Source organism: Pseudonaja textilis, chromosome 2, assembly GCF_049901715.1.
Source record: "Pseudonaja textilis isolate UNSWEBS1 chromosome 2, rPseTex1.2, whole genome shotgun sequence".
In the NCBI taxonomy this organism is placed as follows: domain Eukaryota; kingdom Metazoa; phylum Chordata; class Lepidosauria; order Squamata; family Elapidae; genus Pseudonaja; species Pseudonaja textilis.
The window spans coordinates 48,931,543-48,953,323 of record NC_141991.1 but is presented as its reverse complement, the minus strand read 5'-3'; the positions used below and the strand labels follow the sequence as shown (position 1 = coordinate 48,953,323).

The following is a 21,781-nucleotide window of genomic DNA, read 5'->3' as shown; positions in this document are numbered from 1 at the left end:
ATTTTGGCCTGTGAGGAACAAAAGAGTTGAGGTGGCTGTTGGTTTGGAGCTGATTGGAAGGTAATGAGGAAGGTTTATTTTTTGTTTTTCTGTCACTGGGTGCGCTCGGCGAGGTAGCAAGTCCGAAAGAGCCGCATCGTGTCCGGGGCCCTTGATTCCCGCAATGGGCGCCAGCCAGAGCCGTAATAGGGCAACTGCCTTTCGTTCATCTTAACATACTGAAACTGGCAGCGGTTTGGGGCACCATTTTCACCCCCCTCCCCCCCCCCCGTTTTACTGAGATCGAAACTGGCTCCTTTTTGTCACCCACGTCCTACTTCAAGGTGTGTGTGTGGGGGGGGCGCATCCCATTTGAGATAACCCGCTTTTGATCCCAGGGTTGGTGAAATCCCAATATTCTAGGCGTACAAAGGTGTTATCCTTACCCAAGCGAAAGTTTAAAATGTGAGTGTGGGATGTTCCCCGCTACCCGAGTATCTTTGGGATTTGAACGCCCCTAGGAAGTGGCTTTGCAACGCAGTTCAAATAACAGCGGCTCGGGAGCGGGAGGCAAAAGGCACCCAAGGCATTTAGTAAACGAAGGAGATGTGTGTATTGGGGGGCGGGGGGCGTTCAAAATAATGGCCAGCATAAAAAAGAAGCATCTTCCTTTCCTCGTTTTTAAAAGTTAGCCTTTTGGTATATAGAAGGTCCAGCCGGGAGGATGAAATCTCTGTGGAGCAGCAGGTCAGAAGATGATGGGTTAATGAAAACTTGTATGTGCAGGATGAATTTCAAAGCTTTTATTGTAATAGGAAATAGATGACTCATTGCTACTTGGGGAATTTTTTTAAAAAAGAGGCACATATGCCATTCTCTCTTCACATATTCACTTCCTCTATTGTGTTTACATTTTGCTTTCCCAGTTTTTTGACACTTTGAAGGTGTTTAGTGCAAAGCTTTTCCCCCCTGATGTGTGTAACTTTAAATGGACTTCTCCTTTGATGGACTCCTAAAATAAAATGCTGAAAACGTACAGTACTACTTTGCATTTAAGTAAAAACAGATCTGCCTTTTTGTTTTGTATTAGATTGTTATATTACACTGCTGACATTAATGATGTTCTGTATTTCTACTCTGATCTTTTAAAACGGACTTTGCTTTTATAGGTTCTTTTGAACTATATATTGGGGTGCATAACATATTAAGTAATATAAGCATGCTATAAATAATAGAACCCCTTCAGCCATGTATTTGGGAGCAGTTCAATAAAGTTCAAACTCAATAGAAGTATTCAAAATGTGCTGTAGAAGACACCTTACTAAAAAAATATCTATTTCACAAAATAGTAGTTTTGCCTGTTTCTATATGCTTTTTGAATTCATAGTTTGATGCACAGATTAAATGCTGGATTCATGACATTCATTTAATAACAGTACACATGTGCTTTTTTCAGAACAAGGAGCTCAAAGCAATACATAGCAGTGGAGATACACTGAAATGAACAATATTAAGGTATACATGGAAAATAATGAAACCACAGCCACTTTGTAAGATGTAAAAGTCTTCATATTAAAATATTTTTCTCATGAATAAAAAGAATATTTGCTCTTGCTAAACTTTCAGGGTTCACCAAATACCAGTACATGATTGAAAGTTGAGTGCCATACAAGATTAATATATTATTACTACAACCACTAAATTGGTTTTGTCAACTCAATACTTGTGAGATTCAGTGTGGTAATCAGTAGTGCAAAAGCAACTACCATGTATAGTTGAGGTGGAGTAGAACCAGGGAACCTAGATTCAGGAACACTCTTGGGCACAGAAATTCACTTTGTGACTTACAAGCAAGTTATTATCTCTCAATTAATATATGTCAAATATGCTGCCTTTCATGGAGGTTGCTTTAATTGGAAAAAAAAAATGGAATGTATGCTACTTTGTATTCTGGTGGAAAGATAGGGTATAAATCTAGCTAAGAAAATTACATGGATTTAATTACAGGTTGAATAAGTAAAAATAATGTATGGGAACTGTGGTTCATTCAGGGAATCAAAGATGTGATCAGTGTAGAAACTTAACTTAATTTCTTGTCTTAGTTTAGTAATGGCTGTGTTTACATGATATAAAGATAAAAACTCTTGATTTGAGCTCAACTCCTTAGATAAAACCATGTCATGTTCTTGGCAACAATTCAGAAATGGTTTTCCATTGTCTTTTTTCTTTTCTTTCCTATAATGGGATTTTATAATGGTCCCCATCCAAATATTCATGAATATTGTTTAGCTTTATTAGATCACTGTGCACCATAAAATAATCACAGTGATTATGTGCTAGGCTAAAATATGATTAAGAAATGCAAAACATTCCATGTAGCTTAATAAAAAAGCTAATAATACCTTTTTACTAGAGGTGGTCAAATAGTGACTGCACAGTCATCTGTTGGTTTAATCTAAACTCTTGCAAAGAGCAGGTGGTTAAGATGGTGATGAACAGGTAAAGTGTTGCTGCATTTATCAGTTGCAAAGAATTAATGGAACTGAAAAGCAACTGACCCTTCCACTATGTTGAGAGAATGTGCTTTATTGATTTGATCTATCCAGTGTACAGAAAAAAAAACATGAATATCTTAAGTTAGCCATTTTAGATAAGCTTAGAAGGTATAATACATTCTTAGAGCCGAAATCACAAAAATAACTGGTGTTGATAGAGATGTATCAAGATTTTGTTCAAACAAGATAAAGCTGCAGTAGCGAGCTTTAATTGTAAACAATCTCAGTGGATCTAAATGTTCAGTTCTGAGAAATAAAGAAAATATGACAATATATTCGGATATGCAATAAATTACCTTTGAATCAAACAATTTTATTTGCATCTTAGATCCACAGATGATGCTAATCTGTGCACATAGACCTCAAAATAATTGGAGGCAAGAAATAATCCATTTCTAAGGAAAAAAATAATTTCTGCATTATTTATCATGTTATTTTTATGGGAGTGAGCACAATTCACCATTATATCATGACAGTTTTTCATGATTGAGCACGCTAGCTTGGAATTAAGGGAGCAGTAGTTCAAAACATCTGGAGGGTATGAGGTTGCAGGACAATGGTTCTCAGCCTGTGGTCTGCGGACCTCTGGGGCTACAATGTTGTTACAGGGGTGCATAAAGCCATGAAGAAATGTTATGATTTAAATCTTCTGTTAAGTCTTGGTAGTTTATGGCCACAAAAGGTATTTAAAGGGAGTCCATAGTGAAGAAAAAGTTGAGAACCACTGCTCTAGAAAGTATTTTTAGCATTTGTGTGATGCACGTTAACAATTTGAAGCTTTATTGAAATGAATTGGTGCTTTCTGGATCATAGGTATGACTATAGCAATAGCACTTAGACTTATATACTGCTCCATTAGTGCTTTACAGCACACTTGAGTAGTTTACAATCTCAGCATATTGCCCCCAACAATCTGAGTCCTCATTTTACTGACCTCGAAAGAATGGAAGGCTGAGTCAACCTTGAGTTGATGAGAATAGAACTGTTGACAGTTGGCAAAATTAGCCTGCAATACTGCATTTTAACCATTGTGCCACCACGGCGCTATATACCCTATAGCAAAAGGAAGGCCTTGGGATGATTGTGGCAAGCAGCTCTATAGGATATCTAAACATTGGCTACTTAGAAGGGAAGGAAAATAATTGGTATGGGGATTATGTTAAGAGGAGGGAAAACTACTGAATTGTTGCTGACTTAAAATGTCCAGGGCATCCAGAATTTTCTGATTGGTTCTGAGTTTAAAACAACATTTTTTCTGCTTTATAGAAACCCCTATAAATTGGCATATTTTATGATTCCATGCATATTGAACTACAAACCTGACCATGAGATTTTAGTCTAATGCACTATGCAGATCCAGTGCATGTGTTCTGTTTAAAGTCAGTATATTGTATAAGTCAATTTAGTAACCCTGGGTTATATTCTTTATGCCATTTCCATAAATAAAGTCTGCAAATGAAAGTCTTTCCTATGTCATCTGTTTCAGAAAGTAAGTCTTAGATCAACATTAAATGCAAGCAGTTAACAATTATGCAATAGGAAAATTAATACTATTCTTACTGGTCAAGTCCAGCTGTTTTCAGCCATCCACAACGAACCTATTTTCAACTGGTTCTATTCTAGAAATTTACTACAAAGTGGTGATTATTATTTTTTGTGGTGAAGTACTAACAGAAGTGGAACAAATGGGTATCATTCCTGTTTTCTCCCAACGAAGATTTTTACATGATCCCTTGAAATTAGATATGCATTTAAGCTGCCTCCATGCTGGGCCAGTGTTGTTTGAAGGTGAAATCATGAGGAAATCTAGCAAGGCGTCTTTATATTGTGCTTAGAACAGGGGTGGGCAATTAATTTCTGTCGGGGGCCACATGGAAAATCAGATCTCTGTTCGAGGGCCGAACCAATTTTATAAAATACCATTATAAAGGGCCCATTATAAAATGCAGCAAATTATATATAAGAATAATATGTATGTATGTATGTATGTATAATCTTATAAGAATATTATATATATATATATATATATATATAATTAAAATATATATATATATTATATATTTATATATATATAAAATATTCTTATATATAATTTGCTGCATTTTATAATGGGCCCTTCATAATATATATATATGTGATATATATATATGTTATATATATATATATTATAATAAGAAAAAGTAACACCATGGCTGCTCCTGATACTACTTTCCACGCTTTCCAAACGCGAGTCCCAGGAGAGAACAAACAGCAAACCGCGCTCAGGGGCATCCAAGCCCACCTAAAGCTAGGCCGCTGCTGATGGAGCCTTGCCCTGCCTTGGTGCCCCGTTTCCTAGCTCGGTCCTGCTCGGGTGGCACTTTAAAAGCCCTCCTCATCACGTACGTGCCCGACGAGCCGCTCACCACGACGGCGGCTCCCAGCACCCGAGCAACTTCCCAGCAACTTGCGGCTTGCTTTTTCCTCTCGGGCGCTCGCGCCTGGCCCCGAGCCGTGTGGTGGAGGGGAAGCCCGGAGCGCCTCCTCCAAGTAGCCCGCCCGCCCGCCGGGCAGAACCCTTCCTGCTCCTCAGCGGGAAGACGCTCCTGCCTGCAAACTTTGCCTTTGCAAAGTTTAAGCCTGGAAGCCCCGGAAAAAAAAGGGGGATTGGCGGGGACTCACCTTCGGAGAGGTCGCACTCGACGGTGATTTCGAATTCCCAGCCGAGGCCTTTGCAAAGTTCTTCTTTTATTTCCTACCCCGAGAGCGCTCCGCACTGTTTTGCAGCTTTGAGGGCCACACGGCGCAGGGCAATACGCCACGCCCAGCGATTTTTTTTCAGGGGCGGGCTGGATTGGACAGACCAACGGGCCGGATGTGGCCCGCGGGCCATAGTTTTGCCCACCCCTGGCTTAGAAGGACATGAAGATAAGCCCTTAGAATCTGCTAGATGCTGTAATAGATTGCATCAAGGAGTGTAAGAAAAAGAATGGATGGTTGATTCCACAAATTTAAAAATATGCACTACATAGATATTTCCCCTCTTAACTGAAGTTCAGATGCTTTGGTAAATGAAAACCATTGGAAGAAAGTAATTAAAATGTATGATGGGATAGCTTTAGCTAATGATATCATTATCTTCACTTTACTAATTCAACTTCCCTAATAAACTTAATGTTGATCTGACAAAAGCACTGTTTATATGCTCAAATCTAAACTGCTGAAAATAGCCCTTAAACAGGGTTCTTCACACATTGCTTTTCTTACATCAGGATGCTGTACACCTGCTGAATATCAGTTTAATATTGTTGGCATTTATAACTTATTTGAAATATTGAAGTCTAATTTACTTTCTTCCTTTTACTGTAATTCAAAAGATTAGCATTAATATAATGTTGGCTATCCTTGCATATAGCAGCAACTGAATGGACTGCTGATAAGATGCATAGATTTGCAAATATAAAAAAGGCTTGTGGTTAATGAGGTATTATCTTAAGAAGGACAGAAGTCTACACTCAATGGCATCATTGTTGCCTATACTTAATAGCTAGATAGATAGCTAGATAGATAGCTAGATAGATAACATTGTATATGTAGCATTGTGTTTATATCTACTAATACTAATTACAGTAGAACCTCTGGTCACAAATGCTTCTGACCACTACCAAATCGGGTTCAGACCAAAAAATTGACAAAATTTTTGAATCTGGTCACGAACATATACTCGGGTGGCGTTCAAACATGACCTCTGACCCAGAAATTCCTTAAGACAAAACATTAGAAGATGAAGAAATCATCAAAGTTATGGAACAAATTATGGTCGTGACCAAAGGTTCCACTGTATACATACCGTAATTAAATCTATATGCTGCCCATCTCACTTTTCAAATGACTCTGAGTGGCTTACAATATAATAAAAATAGAAATATATAAATTAGAAATATAACGAGTAAAATTGCAAAGGATAAAATACAAACCAAAAAAATCATGGCCTCAGAGCAGAACAGGTTGGTGCCTTTTCTGTCACTGCACCAACTACCTCTAGCTTACAACTTTTCCATTGGGTCTCCACATTAACTGGTAGAGCCAGGTTTTAAGGGTCTTTCTTGAGGTCCAAAAGGATAGAGGTGGATCTCTCCTCCAGGGCAAGATGTTCCAAAGACTGGCAGAAAATAGTTTTCTTCTAGACTCCTCCAGCCTTGTGTGATGGGGGTCTGCAGCAGGTCCCTTCTGCTAGAATGAGTGGAACGGGCCAGTCCCATAGCTCAAAATGACTCCTCAGACTATACCATAAAGGGCTTTAAAGAAGATAATCAACACCTTGAATTGCACCTGTTGGCATAACAGCTCATATAATGGTGTTACTTTTGCCACTCTAGGGACCTACAAAATTATTCATGCTACTGCATTCTGGGCCAATTGTAGCTTCCAAATATTTTTCAAGGGTAGCTCACATGTAGAGCTCATTGCACTAATCCAGATGAGAGATGACCAGGGCATGACTGACTGAGCACAGGGCCTTCAAATCCAGAAAAGGGCGCAACTGGTGCACATATGAATATTGTACAAATATATCAACTGGATCTGTTTTGCTGCAGCCTTAGTACCACATAATTTATTGCAGTGTTCCTGAAGTAAATGGATGTAGTAAAGATTTCAACACTATAGAAAAAATTTAAAAATAATCTCAACAAATGACTTCTGATTCCTCAGTTGAATAGACTGTAGTGCCCACTGATTTTACTTGGAGCCTGCCAGGCTTCTTGTATCACCTATTATTTTTACTGATATCCTTATAATGATAAAAAAAAAGGAAAGTTGCCATGCTGAATACAAAACACCAACCTTACATATCAAATGTTTCTGGGTTTTACATAGACCATAGAGGCATTCTTATATAAAATAGGTGGGTGGGCTGCAGGTCACAAAAACATAAATGTAGCTGCTAAGAGAGGTATCTGAGATGGTAGACCAATCACTAGACCAAAGTAGCACTCTTGTTAATTTCAGATATGTAATCTGAATAATCATAACCCTGTTCTCATGTAATTTATTTGATAAGTCTTGGCACTTAGTTTCATGTGTGTTTTAACAATAGCTTTTTAAAATTTGAAGTGATTTGCATATTTATCTCCAGGGTAAAATTTTGTAGAAGGATACAGTGAGTGTTCTTCTTTTATACATTCTTTTATCTATTACTCATTTTTATATACCAACACACCTACATATGTATACATACATAAGATGAGTGGCCTCAGGCTCATTTCCTTTCCAGTTGCTTACTTTGGGGAATTTAACATCTTGAAAAGTCTGTATTCATATATGCTATCTAATGCTGACAAATGGACTTTAGCAATAACATTGAACTAGGGTTTTCTAACCAGGAAGAAACAAACGTGCTAAATCAACCTAGATCTAAATCACGCCCATTCTTTATAGCCAAAGCTTCTCTATTATTCCATTGGGGAAGTTAAGAATAATAAGATGTTTTTTAGCAATTGATCTTGTTATGGGTAGTTACTGATGCTTCCTATGTTAGAGACTTAGAGCGTTTCCCTTTAATCACTTTGATTACTCTAGTTCTTGAGAGGTGGGTAGAGGAGACATTTTATATAAAAAAGGACATTGGAATTGAAATTATTCCTCTTAGAGTTAAATCTGTTGATAAAATAAAAAGTCTTATTTGGAATAAAAAGTATATTGTTGACATCTAGAATAGGGGTCCCCAATGCCTGTTCCGTGGTGTGCCAGAAACCAGGCCATGCAAACAAGTGAAGTCCCACAGCTTCTCCAGTCGGTGGAAGCCCTCTCCATGAAACCGGTCCCTGGTGCCCAATAAGTTGGGGGCCACTGATCTAGACCTTGAGATGTTTCCTTTTTCAATTGTTCTGAATTTATTAAAATCTTACAAAATCTAAAATACATGTTTGACTACTCTTAGCTCTAGTTTCCCTTGAAATCTGAAGAAGATTACACAATCATTTATTTGTTCTTTCCCTCATAGACTAAGGTTAATATCAGGTCAAGTTGATCTTCTTGTACTTTCCTTCATCCTCTAAAAAAGAAAGAACAATAGAAAAGTTACTTATTTAGTTACAGGATTTTTACGTGCCACAAAAATGCAATTCTGGGTGCTTTATAACAATAAAAACAGACATAAGAATAACTTATAAGAATAACAAAAAAAGCCTCAACAATGGAACAATTGCAGTATCCCGTCATCACACCTCACAGGGTGAGCTTATCAGTATCCTGGCCCCAACACCCAAAGTAACATCCACAGCCTTCTTAAAGTAATGGCGTTGGGACTAGTTAGAATAGTTAGGAAAACAAGTCAGGGATTTCCTGGAGAATCATAGTTGGCAGAGTGTCTTCTAATTGTAGTAAAAAAAAGTATGTTTCATGCCTCTTTAAAAGAAGTGTATTTTGCTTTTTCAAAACATACTCCATATCTTTAGTTCCATTAGGCTGATTAGAGTAGATCTCAACAATGGTATTTTTATTTGCTTGCTACTTATTTTATCCCAGATGTTCTTTGCAATATTGCTACATTGATTTACTTGGATTCTTGAGCAGTGCTAGACAATTTAATATTAGTGCAACAGCTCTCTTCCTATTGTTTCTGTATTTTTTGAACAAATTATATCCTTCAGTTCCTATATTCCAGTTCCGAAGAGTCATCCCAGCAAGTCTGTTTTATGCTGTTTAAGTCATATTGCCCTTATGAACATTTTTCAGTCATGAAGGAGTTGTAACATTTTCAAGGGCAATCTTAAGATTAACTAGAGTCGTTACAAATGTTCTGAGAAAAATGGATAATATTTTGCTTACCCAGCCATAAGACATAACTTTAATGATTATGTGTGTTTAGATGCAGATCTGTTGAATCATGCCCTGGCTAATACATAAGAGACTTCAGGTTTGTAAAGTCACAGATATCAAAATTCCCTATGGTCATTGGTATGCTGAAAGAAAACAAGTTATAATGAGCTCACAAGGGATGATTGTGAGGTGAGAATAGTATGCTTTTTTAGGCTTGTATGCTTTTCTCTGAAGAACATGAGTTCTGGATATGATTTTGGTGTTCTTACTGGATAACATGTTGTGCTCTCCCTCTCTGTCAACGTGTGTTTTATACTGTTAGGGCAATTATTTAAACAATAATTTGGTAACTTTTAAATGTAAATCAATTAAAAAAAAACAGGTCTTTGCTTATTTGAAGACCCACCAGGAGTTTGTGCTTCAGCTGATTAGGCATAAATAAGTCTTCTTCATTTTAAACTTAAGTTCTAGAGACCTAATGGATAAGTCTGCTTTTTCTTGGCATTAATATGAAAATGGTTTCCCATTATCTTCTTACCGGGATGACTTTGATTTACCACAGAGCTCTTGCATTTTAAGAATAAATTCTTCACCTTGACAGAGAATAATAACAGTGCCACCTTCTGGATATCTCTTTGTTACAGAAATGAACTTGATGCAGTAATTGACAACATTCGGCTCTAGTAACCAGCTAGAAGAATAAATATTAAATATGCTTACTGCTTACATTTTAAATGAATGTTATGCTACAGTAAGCATTCTTCCATTTAATTTATTTCAATAAATTTAAATAATTATTTTGCACAGTAGAATTTCTAGTGCTGGTATCATGATGATCTGCTAAGTTGACATACACAGATTTGGTTATGCAATATTGAAAGCCTCCGTTCCTTACTCCTCCCTATGCTTCAATAAATGGACCTATTGATAAACAAAATAATGAATGGCTTTTGTAATCTCTTGGCATTAGTTACAGGATAGTTGCAATCCTTTTTGGGGAATAAACATAACTTAATTCTGTGAGATTTGTTTTTGACTTAATATGCTTTGCACTATTTTACGTTGTGATCTTATATTTAAGTATGTCTAAAAATAGGTTTGTGACCTAGAACACTTTGTGGTCTCTTAGAATTAAGTGAATTATTATTCATGTAATGCTCTTTAGTACTCTGCAATTAAGCACCAAGTTGTTTTTAGATGGATAAATAGAAAGATAAAATCAGTAGCTTAATTTGTGTAAAGCCCCTTATATTTACTGCTAAGAGACATTATCTTCTGTTTCTTCAAAGATAATATATTGAATCATACAATGGGTCTTTGAATTTTTAACTGCACGGTACTACTTAAAATTTTAAATATTTGCTTGCATGTAGATAAATTCTTGCTAGGTTAAACTTAAAATGGTCTTTTATGCTTTTTGTACATCTTTGTTAGTGGTAAAAATATTTGTGAAACTACATGAAAGTTTTCAGAAGTCATAAAAATGAGGAAATCTGTGTTTCTTTTTTTAAAATACGATCTTGATGCATGACTTTTCCCCCAGTTTTTTCCAAGGCTGCTTTCATAGAGTATCTTTGGAAAGGCTGAGGTTGTTTTTCAACTTACTTTTGAATTTAAAGTTGATAGCTTGACTCAAGAGTTTTTAGCAAGAATAACAAAATAAGGGAGTTTGGAGGGTCTTCCAGTCCCACCCCCAGCCCAAGCAGGAGATCCTAGACTATTCTGGGCAAATAGCTGCCCAGTCTCTTCTTAAAAAATCTCCAGTGATGGAGCTACCCATGACTTCTGTTCCACTGATTAATTGCTCTCATGCTCAGGAAATTTCTATAGATTGGATCTCTCTTTGATAAGTTTCCATCAATTTCTTCTTGCCCTGGGCTTTTTTCTCCCCTGATGTCCCCTTTGAAAAATCAAGGAATTAAAGGGAAACTATTTTTTACACATTATTTTTGGTTCTTTGTAAGAGTTGCTTTAGATAGACTAACTATATATATATATATATATATTTTCATTAATTTTATTTTAAATAGTATGTGAATGTCTATGTGCATGTATTAGATGACAAAGGGAAAAAAATTAAATGGAAATTCTAGGCTACAATGCTTTTTAGCTCGTTATCTGTATTGCGATATAGAGAAAAAAATAGAAAAGGGTAATGCATCTCCTTTTGCCCTGTGCCTTTGTGTGATAAGTAACTTGACTAAAAGCAAATACGAACAGTGAGAGAAGTGTGAGTAACGCTTTTCCTCCCCTCTTTCTGCTGACGTTCTCCCTGCTTTGCAAGAGACACACCTAGTAGCTCTCTGCTAATGCTCATTGGCTAATATTATGTGGGGCGTGGTATGCAGACTTTTGCATGACCTCACTCCTGTTTGTCTCAGTGCTCAGATCCGGATGTCTGTTTTCAGTTTCAGCTTTTGTGCCGAGAGTTTCACTTCTGCTTCTTTCTGGATGCAACGAAAGAATCTTTAGCTTTGATGTTCCAGACAAAATAGAATAAAGACACGGGGATTTTTTTTTCTTTTTCCTTTCTAGAGACTTACTAACCTGGAATAAATACTTTCTGGAGGAACAGTTCTGTGTGAGTTGCTTTCACCACCGTCCCATTGGTCTGTCTAATGTCCTACAAGGATGAGTCCGGCATTTGGAGCTATGGAAGTGGAGCATTATTCCAAAGGCGTCCTCCTGGAGCCTTTTGTTCATCAGGTTGGGGGTCACTCCTGTGTCCTCCGCTTTAATGACAAGACCATCTGTAAGCCCCTTATTCAGAGAGAACATCAGTTCTATGAGACTCTTCCTGCTGAAATGCATAAATTCACTCCTCAGTATGAAGGTATGTTGCTACCTTTAGAAGGGGGCTGGGTTTAATCCATTTAGTAAAGTCCAATGTTCTTTTTGTCCTTAAAATCTCTTTTGCATAAGAGATTTTAGGGGATTTCTTTTCATATATTTTGATGTTGTCTGAGCCAGGCTGTGGAAATGCAGGGTGGAGATGCTTGCCAGTGGGTCTTTGGGCTGACTAACAGCATTAGAGTAGAACGACACTGCTGGTGATAGCCTAGAAATCGCCCTTAGGCACAGGGAGGTAAGTATACGGATAACAGCTTGTAAGTGTTTTCAGTAATAATATTTTTCTTTCTGATTCTTAAACCATATGTTTTTTTAAAAAACTGATATTAAATAAACTGCATAAGGCATGCTGCCTACTGGAAGCTTAACAAGGATTTTCAGATGATCTCTACTGCTTACATTATGATCATGCTATATAAACAAGTTGTCATAGTAATGAAAATTAAAAAATTACTGTTAAAGATAATCAGCTTGTTTTTAACCTTAAAGACATGGAAAAAAACACTGTGGCCAATAGGTAGGCAAAAGGTGAAGTACTGTTGTTGAGGTTGTAAAAGATGATGGTATGTGGAAGTGGATATTCCAGTTCTTTTTACCATTGTGTTAGTTGACCAAGACATTCAGTTTTTCATCCTGCAGTAATTTAATTAACTTGAATTTGAAATTCTGAAGTTTTGATACTGTATTCTATTTCTTCATTTAATCAACCACCTTTTTCCCCATTGTTCAATATTATTTGGACCAAAGGCTAAGATGAAATGCTTTTTAGCTGTATTTCTGTAATGGTATTCATAATTTCTGAACATTTGAATGTTTCTGATGATGAACTTTCAGAATTAATAGATGAATGTGTGTTTTATGATATTGACTAAATGTAATAAATTGTACTAGCAGATGTGGTTTTTCTCTTGTGGAGATGTTTGGGAGGGATTAAGCGGGGAGGGAGAGCTTTATTTGGTCCATTTCTGTTGTTTTTTCCAGGATAAAGCCAAAGGCCATTTTCTAGCTGGCTTCCCCCCTTTCCTGTAGCTCTTTCTCGTATGGGCAGCAGGACTGTCAGTCAGAGCTTCTGCACTCCCTACCCTTGCTCCTGTAGGCCCCACAGCTGCCTGCCCTGCTCAGAAGTACCAGCCTCTCGCCACGAACTCTAGTGATGAGCGGCAAGAATGTGCAGATTGATTGATTTCAGGATAAAGAGAGAGAACTGAGAAAAAAAATATCCCACTCAGCCAGTTGTTACAACTTCTGCCGTAACTTTCCTATGTGGTATGGGGCTGCATTCCTGTCAGAACTGTCCTCTCAAAACATAACAGTGCTCTAGAGACTTTGAGATGAGGAGACAAAAATACTTTCAAGGTTCACCATGTTTTGATGTATCTTGAGTTAAATTTGTTTTGTACTTCATTTTGTTATTTCATTTATGAGATGCTACATAATTGAAACCAATAAAATATATTCCCCAGAGGAAAAATAAATCATTGTAAATTAAACGTGGTGATTCTGAGTGGAAGCCTTTGAATTAGTTGTCTGTTGTAATGTGTGATGTTGTTCTTGTTTTGCTCTACTCTTGCAAGCTTTTCTTTTTCTCTGGAATCTATTAAGAATATTCCCAAAAGCCTCTGTTTTGGATGAATGCTTTTAGATTTGCTATGGAGCAAAACTTTAAGCTTTTGGTGTTTCTTTGCAGGGCATATCCCCCTGCAAGATGTAAATATGCAATGTTTTACATCTCTCCTAGAGTCAGATAAGCCAGATATTTAAAACATAATAAAAATTTTCAATAATTGAAAATGTCTCCTGTTATTATTTGAGTCTTACTGTGCTCACAAGAAAGAGAAGAACCTCCTGTATCATTAATGTGTTGTCTTCATGATAAATTGTCTTCTCTGTGAGGTGTCACTTTGTCTAGATGTTTTGATATTTGTTAGGTTGACAGATGAGTTTTGGCCTGTGGCAAGATAAAAAACTAAGGATTTGGGGTAAGAGAAAAACCAAAGTTGCTATATTCTTAGTGTAAAATTATGTTGTGTTGTGATGTTTTTATTTTTACTTCTCATGTTTCATGTTACATCTCATGTTTCTTCTTAAGGTGTGGTATCTGTAAGCTTTGAAGAGGATGAAGATGGAAACTTGTGCCTAATAGCCTATCCATTAAATGGAGATCATGATAACTTGGAAAGTATAGATAATTCTGACTGTGAACCCAAAAATAAATTGCTGCGGTGGAGTAATAAAAAGACTGTTTTGCTAGAAAATGAAAAGTTAACTAAAGAATGGGTCAGGCAGCATAGAAAAGAAGAAAAAATGAAAAGGTAATTGACAGAATGTTCTACTTCCTCATTATTGAAAATATATATTTAAAACTTGATTATAAAAGACATGCAAGATTCACCTGCATTTAATTTGGAACATAAACCTATGTTTTATATCTACGAATTTTGTGCAGGACCAGAGCATACTAAATACTTACTTGGAATAAGCCCATTGAAACTAGTGGAATTTTATGATGATTTATGTCATAAAATATGCCTTATAATTTCTGAAGTAACAAAATGCTCTAACTATTTTTGCAGTATCAGATTACTTATATGGAGTTAAATTTGTCGGTTCTACCACATCAATCTGATGCTCAGAAAAGAGCATATTCTCACTTAAAAGCTATAAATATATATATATATATATATATATTATGTATAAACTTTCGTGACCCATCCATCCTTGATAAAATGCAAGTTCTCTTTGAAAAAAATGGTGAAATCTTGATTGAGAGAAAATTGGAGCAAATTGTTTAGATAATACTAATGATTGTCATCATTTAGTTACAAATATATTACAAAAAGTGAAAGTTGACACCTTATTCAATTCACAATTCAGTTCATATTTGAAAATATTTGATACTTGTATTTAACCACAAACATTTGTTTTTATATTTCAGTCACAAATTAGAGGAAGAATTTGAATTGCTTAAGAAATCGGAAGTATTGTATTACAGTGTTGAGAAAAAGGGGAATGTCAGTTCACAGTTTAAGCACCATAATCCTTGGAGTATGAAGTGCCATCAGCAGCAACTCCAGCAAATGAAGGAAAATGCAAAGCATCGAAATCAATATAGTATCCTTTGTGTATTTTATACTGTTTGTACAAAGGTTGCAAAAAACTAGGAAATATTAAATTACTTAAAGTAGACATACAATTCAAACTGGACGTCTGATGCATTGCTCCAGTATTAAAAGATTACTTCTGCTACTGAGCATTCTGGCTGTTTTAATATTTCTTAGGAGGTATCCATTAGCAGACCTTGCAAGTCAGCTGCCTTTGCCACTACTTGTGATTAGCTTGTGTTCTCTTGTTTGAGGACAGGACTGATTAATTATCATGTGGGTTTCTTCAATAAAAAGGAGCTGTATCAGGTCAGAAGGCATTCCAAGACAGTTGTCTGTATTCATATCAATTCATTTTAAAATTAAGAATATGCTATAGTTCAAAGCTAGATTATGAACTGACTCTTTCAGCACCATCAGAGGCATTGACGGCTTGTCATCTGAGCAAGTTCGCATCAGTTTTGCTTTGGGTTTTGTCAGTACAAAGATCAATTTGCCTTTTTATGCATAGTTTTATGATACAAGCCCACATTTCTTAAATGATGGAGTTATTTGCTATTGAGTTTACTCCATTTTATATTTTCGGGAAACAGCTTCTTATTTCTTAAACCCAACTTAGTGTAAATTGATCCCATGTTATTTGGGGGAGGGGTTGGTTGAAGTGTCTGTACATTATATTTTAGTTGATAGCCTGAGGGTTTTTTTAAAAAAAGATTTGAGAACAATTGAACAGGATTCTGTGCTCTTACAACATTTTTCATTTCACTGGACTTTTTGGGTACAATTTAGCAATCAAGACACTAAGCTGTAAATGGCTTATGTGCAGCAAGTTGATTTAAAATGGTAACTCTGTAATGTAATAAACATCTTAATTTACAGTTGAAGGCAGATATTTTAGTTGTTTATTTATTTATTAATCAAATTTAGCTAGCCACCGATCTCACCGAGGGGATCTATCTACTCTGCGTGGTGCACAACGGTAAATCGTTTCAGTCAAACCTCGTGGATTAGGTCTAAAGACAAATTACACAGAGAGACGATCCCATCTCTCCCCTGGCAGAGATGGTCACCCAAACCTTCAAAACTGATTTGGAGGGAGCAAGAGCAGGAGAAAGTCTCATCAAACATGTTAGATTTCACTCATTGATAATTTCTGTCATTGTTTACAGCAGAAGTTCTCAACCTTTCCTTCACCACGGATCCTCTTTAAATACCTTTTGTGGCCATAGACCAGTGGTTCCCAACCTTTTTTTCACCCCGCACCCCTAAAGAAATTTCACTCGAACCCCGCACCCCCTGAAATTTAGACTTTAGGAACTACTGAACACGTTAAATATATGGTAGGATTGAATCTTTTCAGCTATGTATGTGACGGCCACTAAATAACGATACTTAACTCTAAAATGAAAACAAAGTTAATCCATTGCATAATAAATAAAAATGCCAACATATAGCCAATATCCTATTATTTACCTGGACTTTTCTCGCACCCCCTGGAATATCGTCTCGCACCCCCAGGGGTGCAGGCACCCCAGGTTGGGAACCCCTGCCATAGACTATGGCCACGGACCCCCAAGTCTTAACTCAAGATTTAAAGCATAACATTTCTTCATGGATTTCCTGTGATGACATCGCTGCCCCTCAGTAGTCCACGGACCACAGGTTGAGAACTAAGTGGTTTACAGGATTTATTTTTATTTCAAGTGTAAACAAGCTAGTAGTTATATCATTTTCCTTAACTAAATAGAATTTATTTTATTGGAAAACCTAACCTCACGATATGAGGTGCCTTGTGTGTTGGATCTCAAGATGGGAACCCGGCAGCACGGAGATGATGCATCTGAAGAAAAGAAAGCTAATCAGATCCGGAAATGCCAGCAGAGTACTTCAGCAGTTATAGGAGTTCGTGTGTGTGGTATGCAGGTAAGGTTTAAACAGGAATAATTCATACTTGGGACAGGATAGGATAGGATAGAATTCTTTATTGGCCAAGTGTGATTGGACACACTAGGAATTGGTCTTGGTGTAAATAAATGAACAACTTACAATTAAAAGTGATTATGTATGAAACCAATAGCTACTTATTTGCATTTGTACCCTGCCCAGGGTCCCTCTGTGAGAAAGATGGACAGTTTTGAAATGTGAAAAATAAAAATAAATCAACTTCAGTTTTTACAGTACAATAAAGGAGAATATTTGTGGCTCAGGATAGAAATGAGGGGTCCTTGGTCTTTCTGGGCTTGACTGTTTTCTTGCAGACATTTCATTACCCAAATTAGGTAACATCATTGGACTAGCATTCAGCACCAAGGGCCCCCACCCCTTAGTTCATTACATGTTTTGTTTGAGGAACATGAGCTTTTGTTACAGCTGGCATGAAAGAGTTGAATGAAGGGGAGTATGAATTAATATTTCTGGGCAATCTGAAAATAGTTCTGCCTTGAATCTTAACTGCATAGTAATTCAGTTATATTTTTTTTACACAGTTTTATAATTCCTCCTCTTCATAATTTTCTAGTGGATACTTTCTTCATCTTGCTCAAGAAAACTCCAGAATATGACTCTAATCATCTGGATAGGGATTTAGCCCAATTTGCATCTATAATTGAACTAGAATTTTAAAGAACATTTTTGTGAAATAGTATACTTTTCAATTCGTTTTTGTGATTGTAGAGACATTGTTGTTTCTTTCATATATGTTCTTGCATAGAGAGAAGATGGAACTATTTCGTCTTCTTTCCTGAGACAACGCAGGATCCTTCAGCTAGCTGTGTTGCAAAATGCACCTTGCCATATTGTATGAAATTACAGTGAATAGATAGTATAATGCAAGAGTCAAGACGTGTTATGTTTTGATCTATATGGGCTGGCTAGTCTGGCTTCACTGTAATAAAATAGTAGAAATTGTTGCATTCTGGTCAATTCTTTCAAACTATAGATTTCTCCTGTGTATTTTTTTAGGTGTGATACAAACCACCATGTGATTATAATTTTAAATACTATTTTTCTCCTTCATGGATAGGCCACTGAGTATGCTAAGCAGTGGTACTTAAGTGCCAGTAACTTTGCCAACAGAGTTAACAAGCACAGGCGTGATACTTCTATTTATGGACTGAGTTATGGAGTGACATTCTACATGCTGGGACTTGATTTTAAAAACACTGGGCAAACATATTTATAATCCTTCATAAATTATTTAGTTATATCTCTTATTTTTAAACAGTGTAATTCTGAAAAAAATTACTTTGCAGGGGAAGAAATGCATTGGAGAATTGATAGCAAGTGGGATAATCTCCACTTTACTTCAGCTATGGCAGAATAGCTTGCAAATAAACCAGTTAACATTGTATCATTTTATTTCTGTGCTTTGTTTCAGTAAATACAGTACCACTCTATTTAGTGCTAACAGATCCTTTTCTTACTTTTTTATTTCTTTCTACAGGTTTATCAGCCAGATTCTGGCCACCTAATGTTTATGAATAAATATCATGGGAGAAAACTTTCAGTCCAAGGATTTAAAGAAGCACTTTACCAGTTTTTTCATAATGGCAAATATCTGCGACGAGAACTCTTTGAATCTGTTCTAAAGAAACTAACTGAATTAAAATCAGTCTTAGAGAAGCAGGAATCCTACCGCTTTTACTCCAGCTCTTTGCTGATTATTTATGATGGGAAGGAATTACAAGATGTGGTGGAGGACTCGGACCCAGAAGACATTGAAGGTCTTTCAGAAGAATCATCGGATGAATCCGCATGTGCATATGCCTACAAGCCTACAATTAATTCCGTTGATGTTCGAATGATAGACTTTGCCCACACTACATGCCGGTATTACGGAGAAGATAGCGTGGTGCATGAGGGCCAAGATACGGGTTATGTTTTTGGACTTCAAAATTTAATACATATTATTAAAGAAATAAGGGACGAAAGTAGTGAATAAACATTTAGAATGCAAAACTGTAGAAAGCACTATAATGACTCTTTGTATTCCAGAAATACCGACCACTTTCTTGTGGTAGCAGCCTGTACAGTCTGTGTTGGGATAGCCCCATCAGAGTCAGAGCTGTTCAAAAGAGGGCATTTCCATTTAGTGGTGCTAGATTTAGCACTGACACATCTGGGTATCTTTATTTTATTTTAACTCTCGTAAACATTCCATATTTGATTATCCAGATACCTCCGTTATTCCTCTCTGTATATGTATCAATAAAATATTTTTGTTCATTGTAAATGATGACGTTCTCTTTCTAATCTGTCATTTATTAAAATATCCTGGATGTTAACTATTACATTACACACACTAACTTTAAATTGAGGTCTTCACAAAATAAACCGTTATTTTCAAAACACAATGCTAATGTATTCTTAGTAGATGGCCTTCTACATGGTCACAAAAAATATAGTACAATAAATTGATACTTTCCCTGCTCCCCAGGAAGTGGGATGTGTAATCTGGTAATATGCGGGATGTCTCATGTCCTTGTTAAAATACCAAGCATTGGAGCTTTGTATCGTGCAGGATGATAGCAGAACTTGTTGTCACTCCTACTGATGTTTCCGTAGTCTTGATCTTTACGCCTATGCCCAAAGCCTTGATCTTGCTAATAATTCTGTTCCATGCTTTTTCATCTTGGTTAATATTTTTGAGGTTTGCTTTGCTCAGCTAAGTGGTACTCTTAGTCTTCACTTTGGAACTTTGAGTAGGTCTATTGGAAACTTAACACTACCCCTTTGCAATGGACTTATGCATGCATAGGAAATTTATTATCCTCACCATGCAATTTTCTAAAACTAGTCATCCTGTCTCATCTGAATTTGGTCTATGAAATTTCCCATAATGGCATCCATAAGCTCAAGGTACCATTGCTTTATTATTTGGTGAAAAATTAAGGGTATGCTGAATTTTCTGAACCAAAGCATTCAACTGATTTTTGAAAGTGAAAATTTCACAACCGCTCCATAGAATTTCTTTCACTGGGTACAACAGGGATGACATCACCTCTTTTAAAAGTGCCTTGACAGATCAAAACTGAATCACTGTAAAGCAGCATCCTCAGCTGGCCAGTCTTAGAAGTTGGGCAGTCGTGTAGAGGCTGTCAAACCACTTACTAACTAAAAATTATTTTTGAACCATATAAGTGTGGTTTATATGGTTTAAAGAACATACGAACCATTTATATTGTTTTAAAGGTTATAAATACAAACTTTATAAATACAAATAGCTCAGTTTTCATTCTTGGTATGATAAGATTATAACAACCCATTGTCTTGAATGCATTGGAGGGTATCACAGATAGGCTATATGGTACTCAGCTTTTTCCAGTTTTAACTACTGCTTGCCTATTGTGAAAAACAATATAGGTCAATAGCTGTGAATCTGCTGTGAATAGTGAAAATCTATCAGGTGTAATGGCTCTTTTTTCCTGTTCAGTGCAATGGCATGTTAGCAATTGTGTAAATCATCCTGGGATGCTCTGGAACCAAATTTAATGTGCAGGGACAAACTGGTAAAAGAAAAAGTGAGTTTGAAAATCTGCCATATCAAAACTCAAGGGTTGCAGAGAAAAACGTCTCACAAAAATATCCCTCCAGTACAGCCAGATCTGTACTATTTTTTACATTTTTCTCATTATTTCTTGATATATAACTAATATTTTAGTAGAAATAATTTTGTGGAAAGATGTGTTGACATTTATGATATTTAATATAGTTGCAGTTACTGAGGGGTTTAGTTGTTAGCTACCTTGTGAAATCTTATTAAAAAGAGGTCATGATGGGAGAGAAATACTTTTCAATAAGTGCCACACAATGAAAAAATACAGAATAGAATGTAACCATAAGTTTGTGTTGGGCCCATATATTCTACTGGCATTATCTTCAATGGCTTAATTAATTATGCAATATTAGCTTTTGACGTGGATAGAAGGAGAATTCTTATCTGTTCTCTGGCAGCATCTATAAAATCAAGAAGTAAGATCAGGCAGAGTGGATGACATGCAAAACGGCTGATGACACCTAAGAACAAAATATTATTTTGCCTCATTATTTACGTTTGCTACAATAAAACCTTCCCACTTGGACCTGCAATAGCTATTAAAATTATGCAAATAAATACAGGTTAGACAAACCCATTTCATACATCCATTGCTCTCCTTTGATGGCAATCCCAACGCTGTTGCTTAAAATGTTATGACTTTGAACGGGTGGAACTGCTTTCAACGAAAGGGCAGGATTTTAGGCGAGAAAAGTTGAGACTAAATCAGGGTTCCCCAATCTCTGGACTGTGGCACACTTGTGCAAGTAGCGAGCGAGCGTGTGCATTCATGCTCCATTTGTGTGACCACTTGCGTGAAACCATTCCCTCTCCCCCTGCCTCCCCGCCAGTCCACAAAGGTTGGGGAACTGCTGTATATAATAGGATCTAGTTGAAAATCAGCTTGCTGCCAAGGATATTATGTGACTAGTTTTCTGTTGATCAATATATTGAAGGTGGGC

At 36.6% G+C, this 21,781-nt stretch overlaps 1 protein-coding gene across 4 annotated transcripts; it reads left to right on the top strand.

Annotated features, from left to right (window-relative positions):
• IP6K2 (inositol hexakisphosphate kinase 2) lies at nucleotides 1-19,517 on the top strand. 4 transcript variants are annotated; one of them, XM_087923798.1, is made up of 7 exons: nucleotides 1-60; nucleotides 1,436-1,494; nucleotides 11,871-12,168; nucleotides 14,275-14,497; nucleotides 15,121-15,296; nucleotides 17,034-17,209; nucleotides 18,729-19,517. In XM_087923798.1, the coding sequence occupies exons 3-7, from the start codon at nucleotides 11,967-11,969 to the stop codon at nucleotides 19,224-19,226; spliced, it is 1,275 nt and encodes a 424-aa protein (XP_087779924.1). In that variant the 5' UTR covers nucleotides 1-60; nucleotides 1,436-1,494; nucleotides 11,871-11,966; the 3' UTR covers nucleotides 19,227-19,517. The 4 variants fall into 4 exon arrangements, with proteins under 4 accessions (XP_087779924.1, XP_026579273.2, XP_087779925.1 ...); XM_087923799.1 differs by lacking the exon at nucleotides 1-60 and adding an exon at nucleotides 499-726; XM_026723488.2 differs by lacking the exon at nucleotides 1,436-1,494.
• The last annotated feature ends 2,264 nt before the right edge of the window (nucleotides 19,518-21,781 follow it).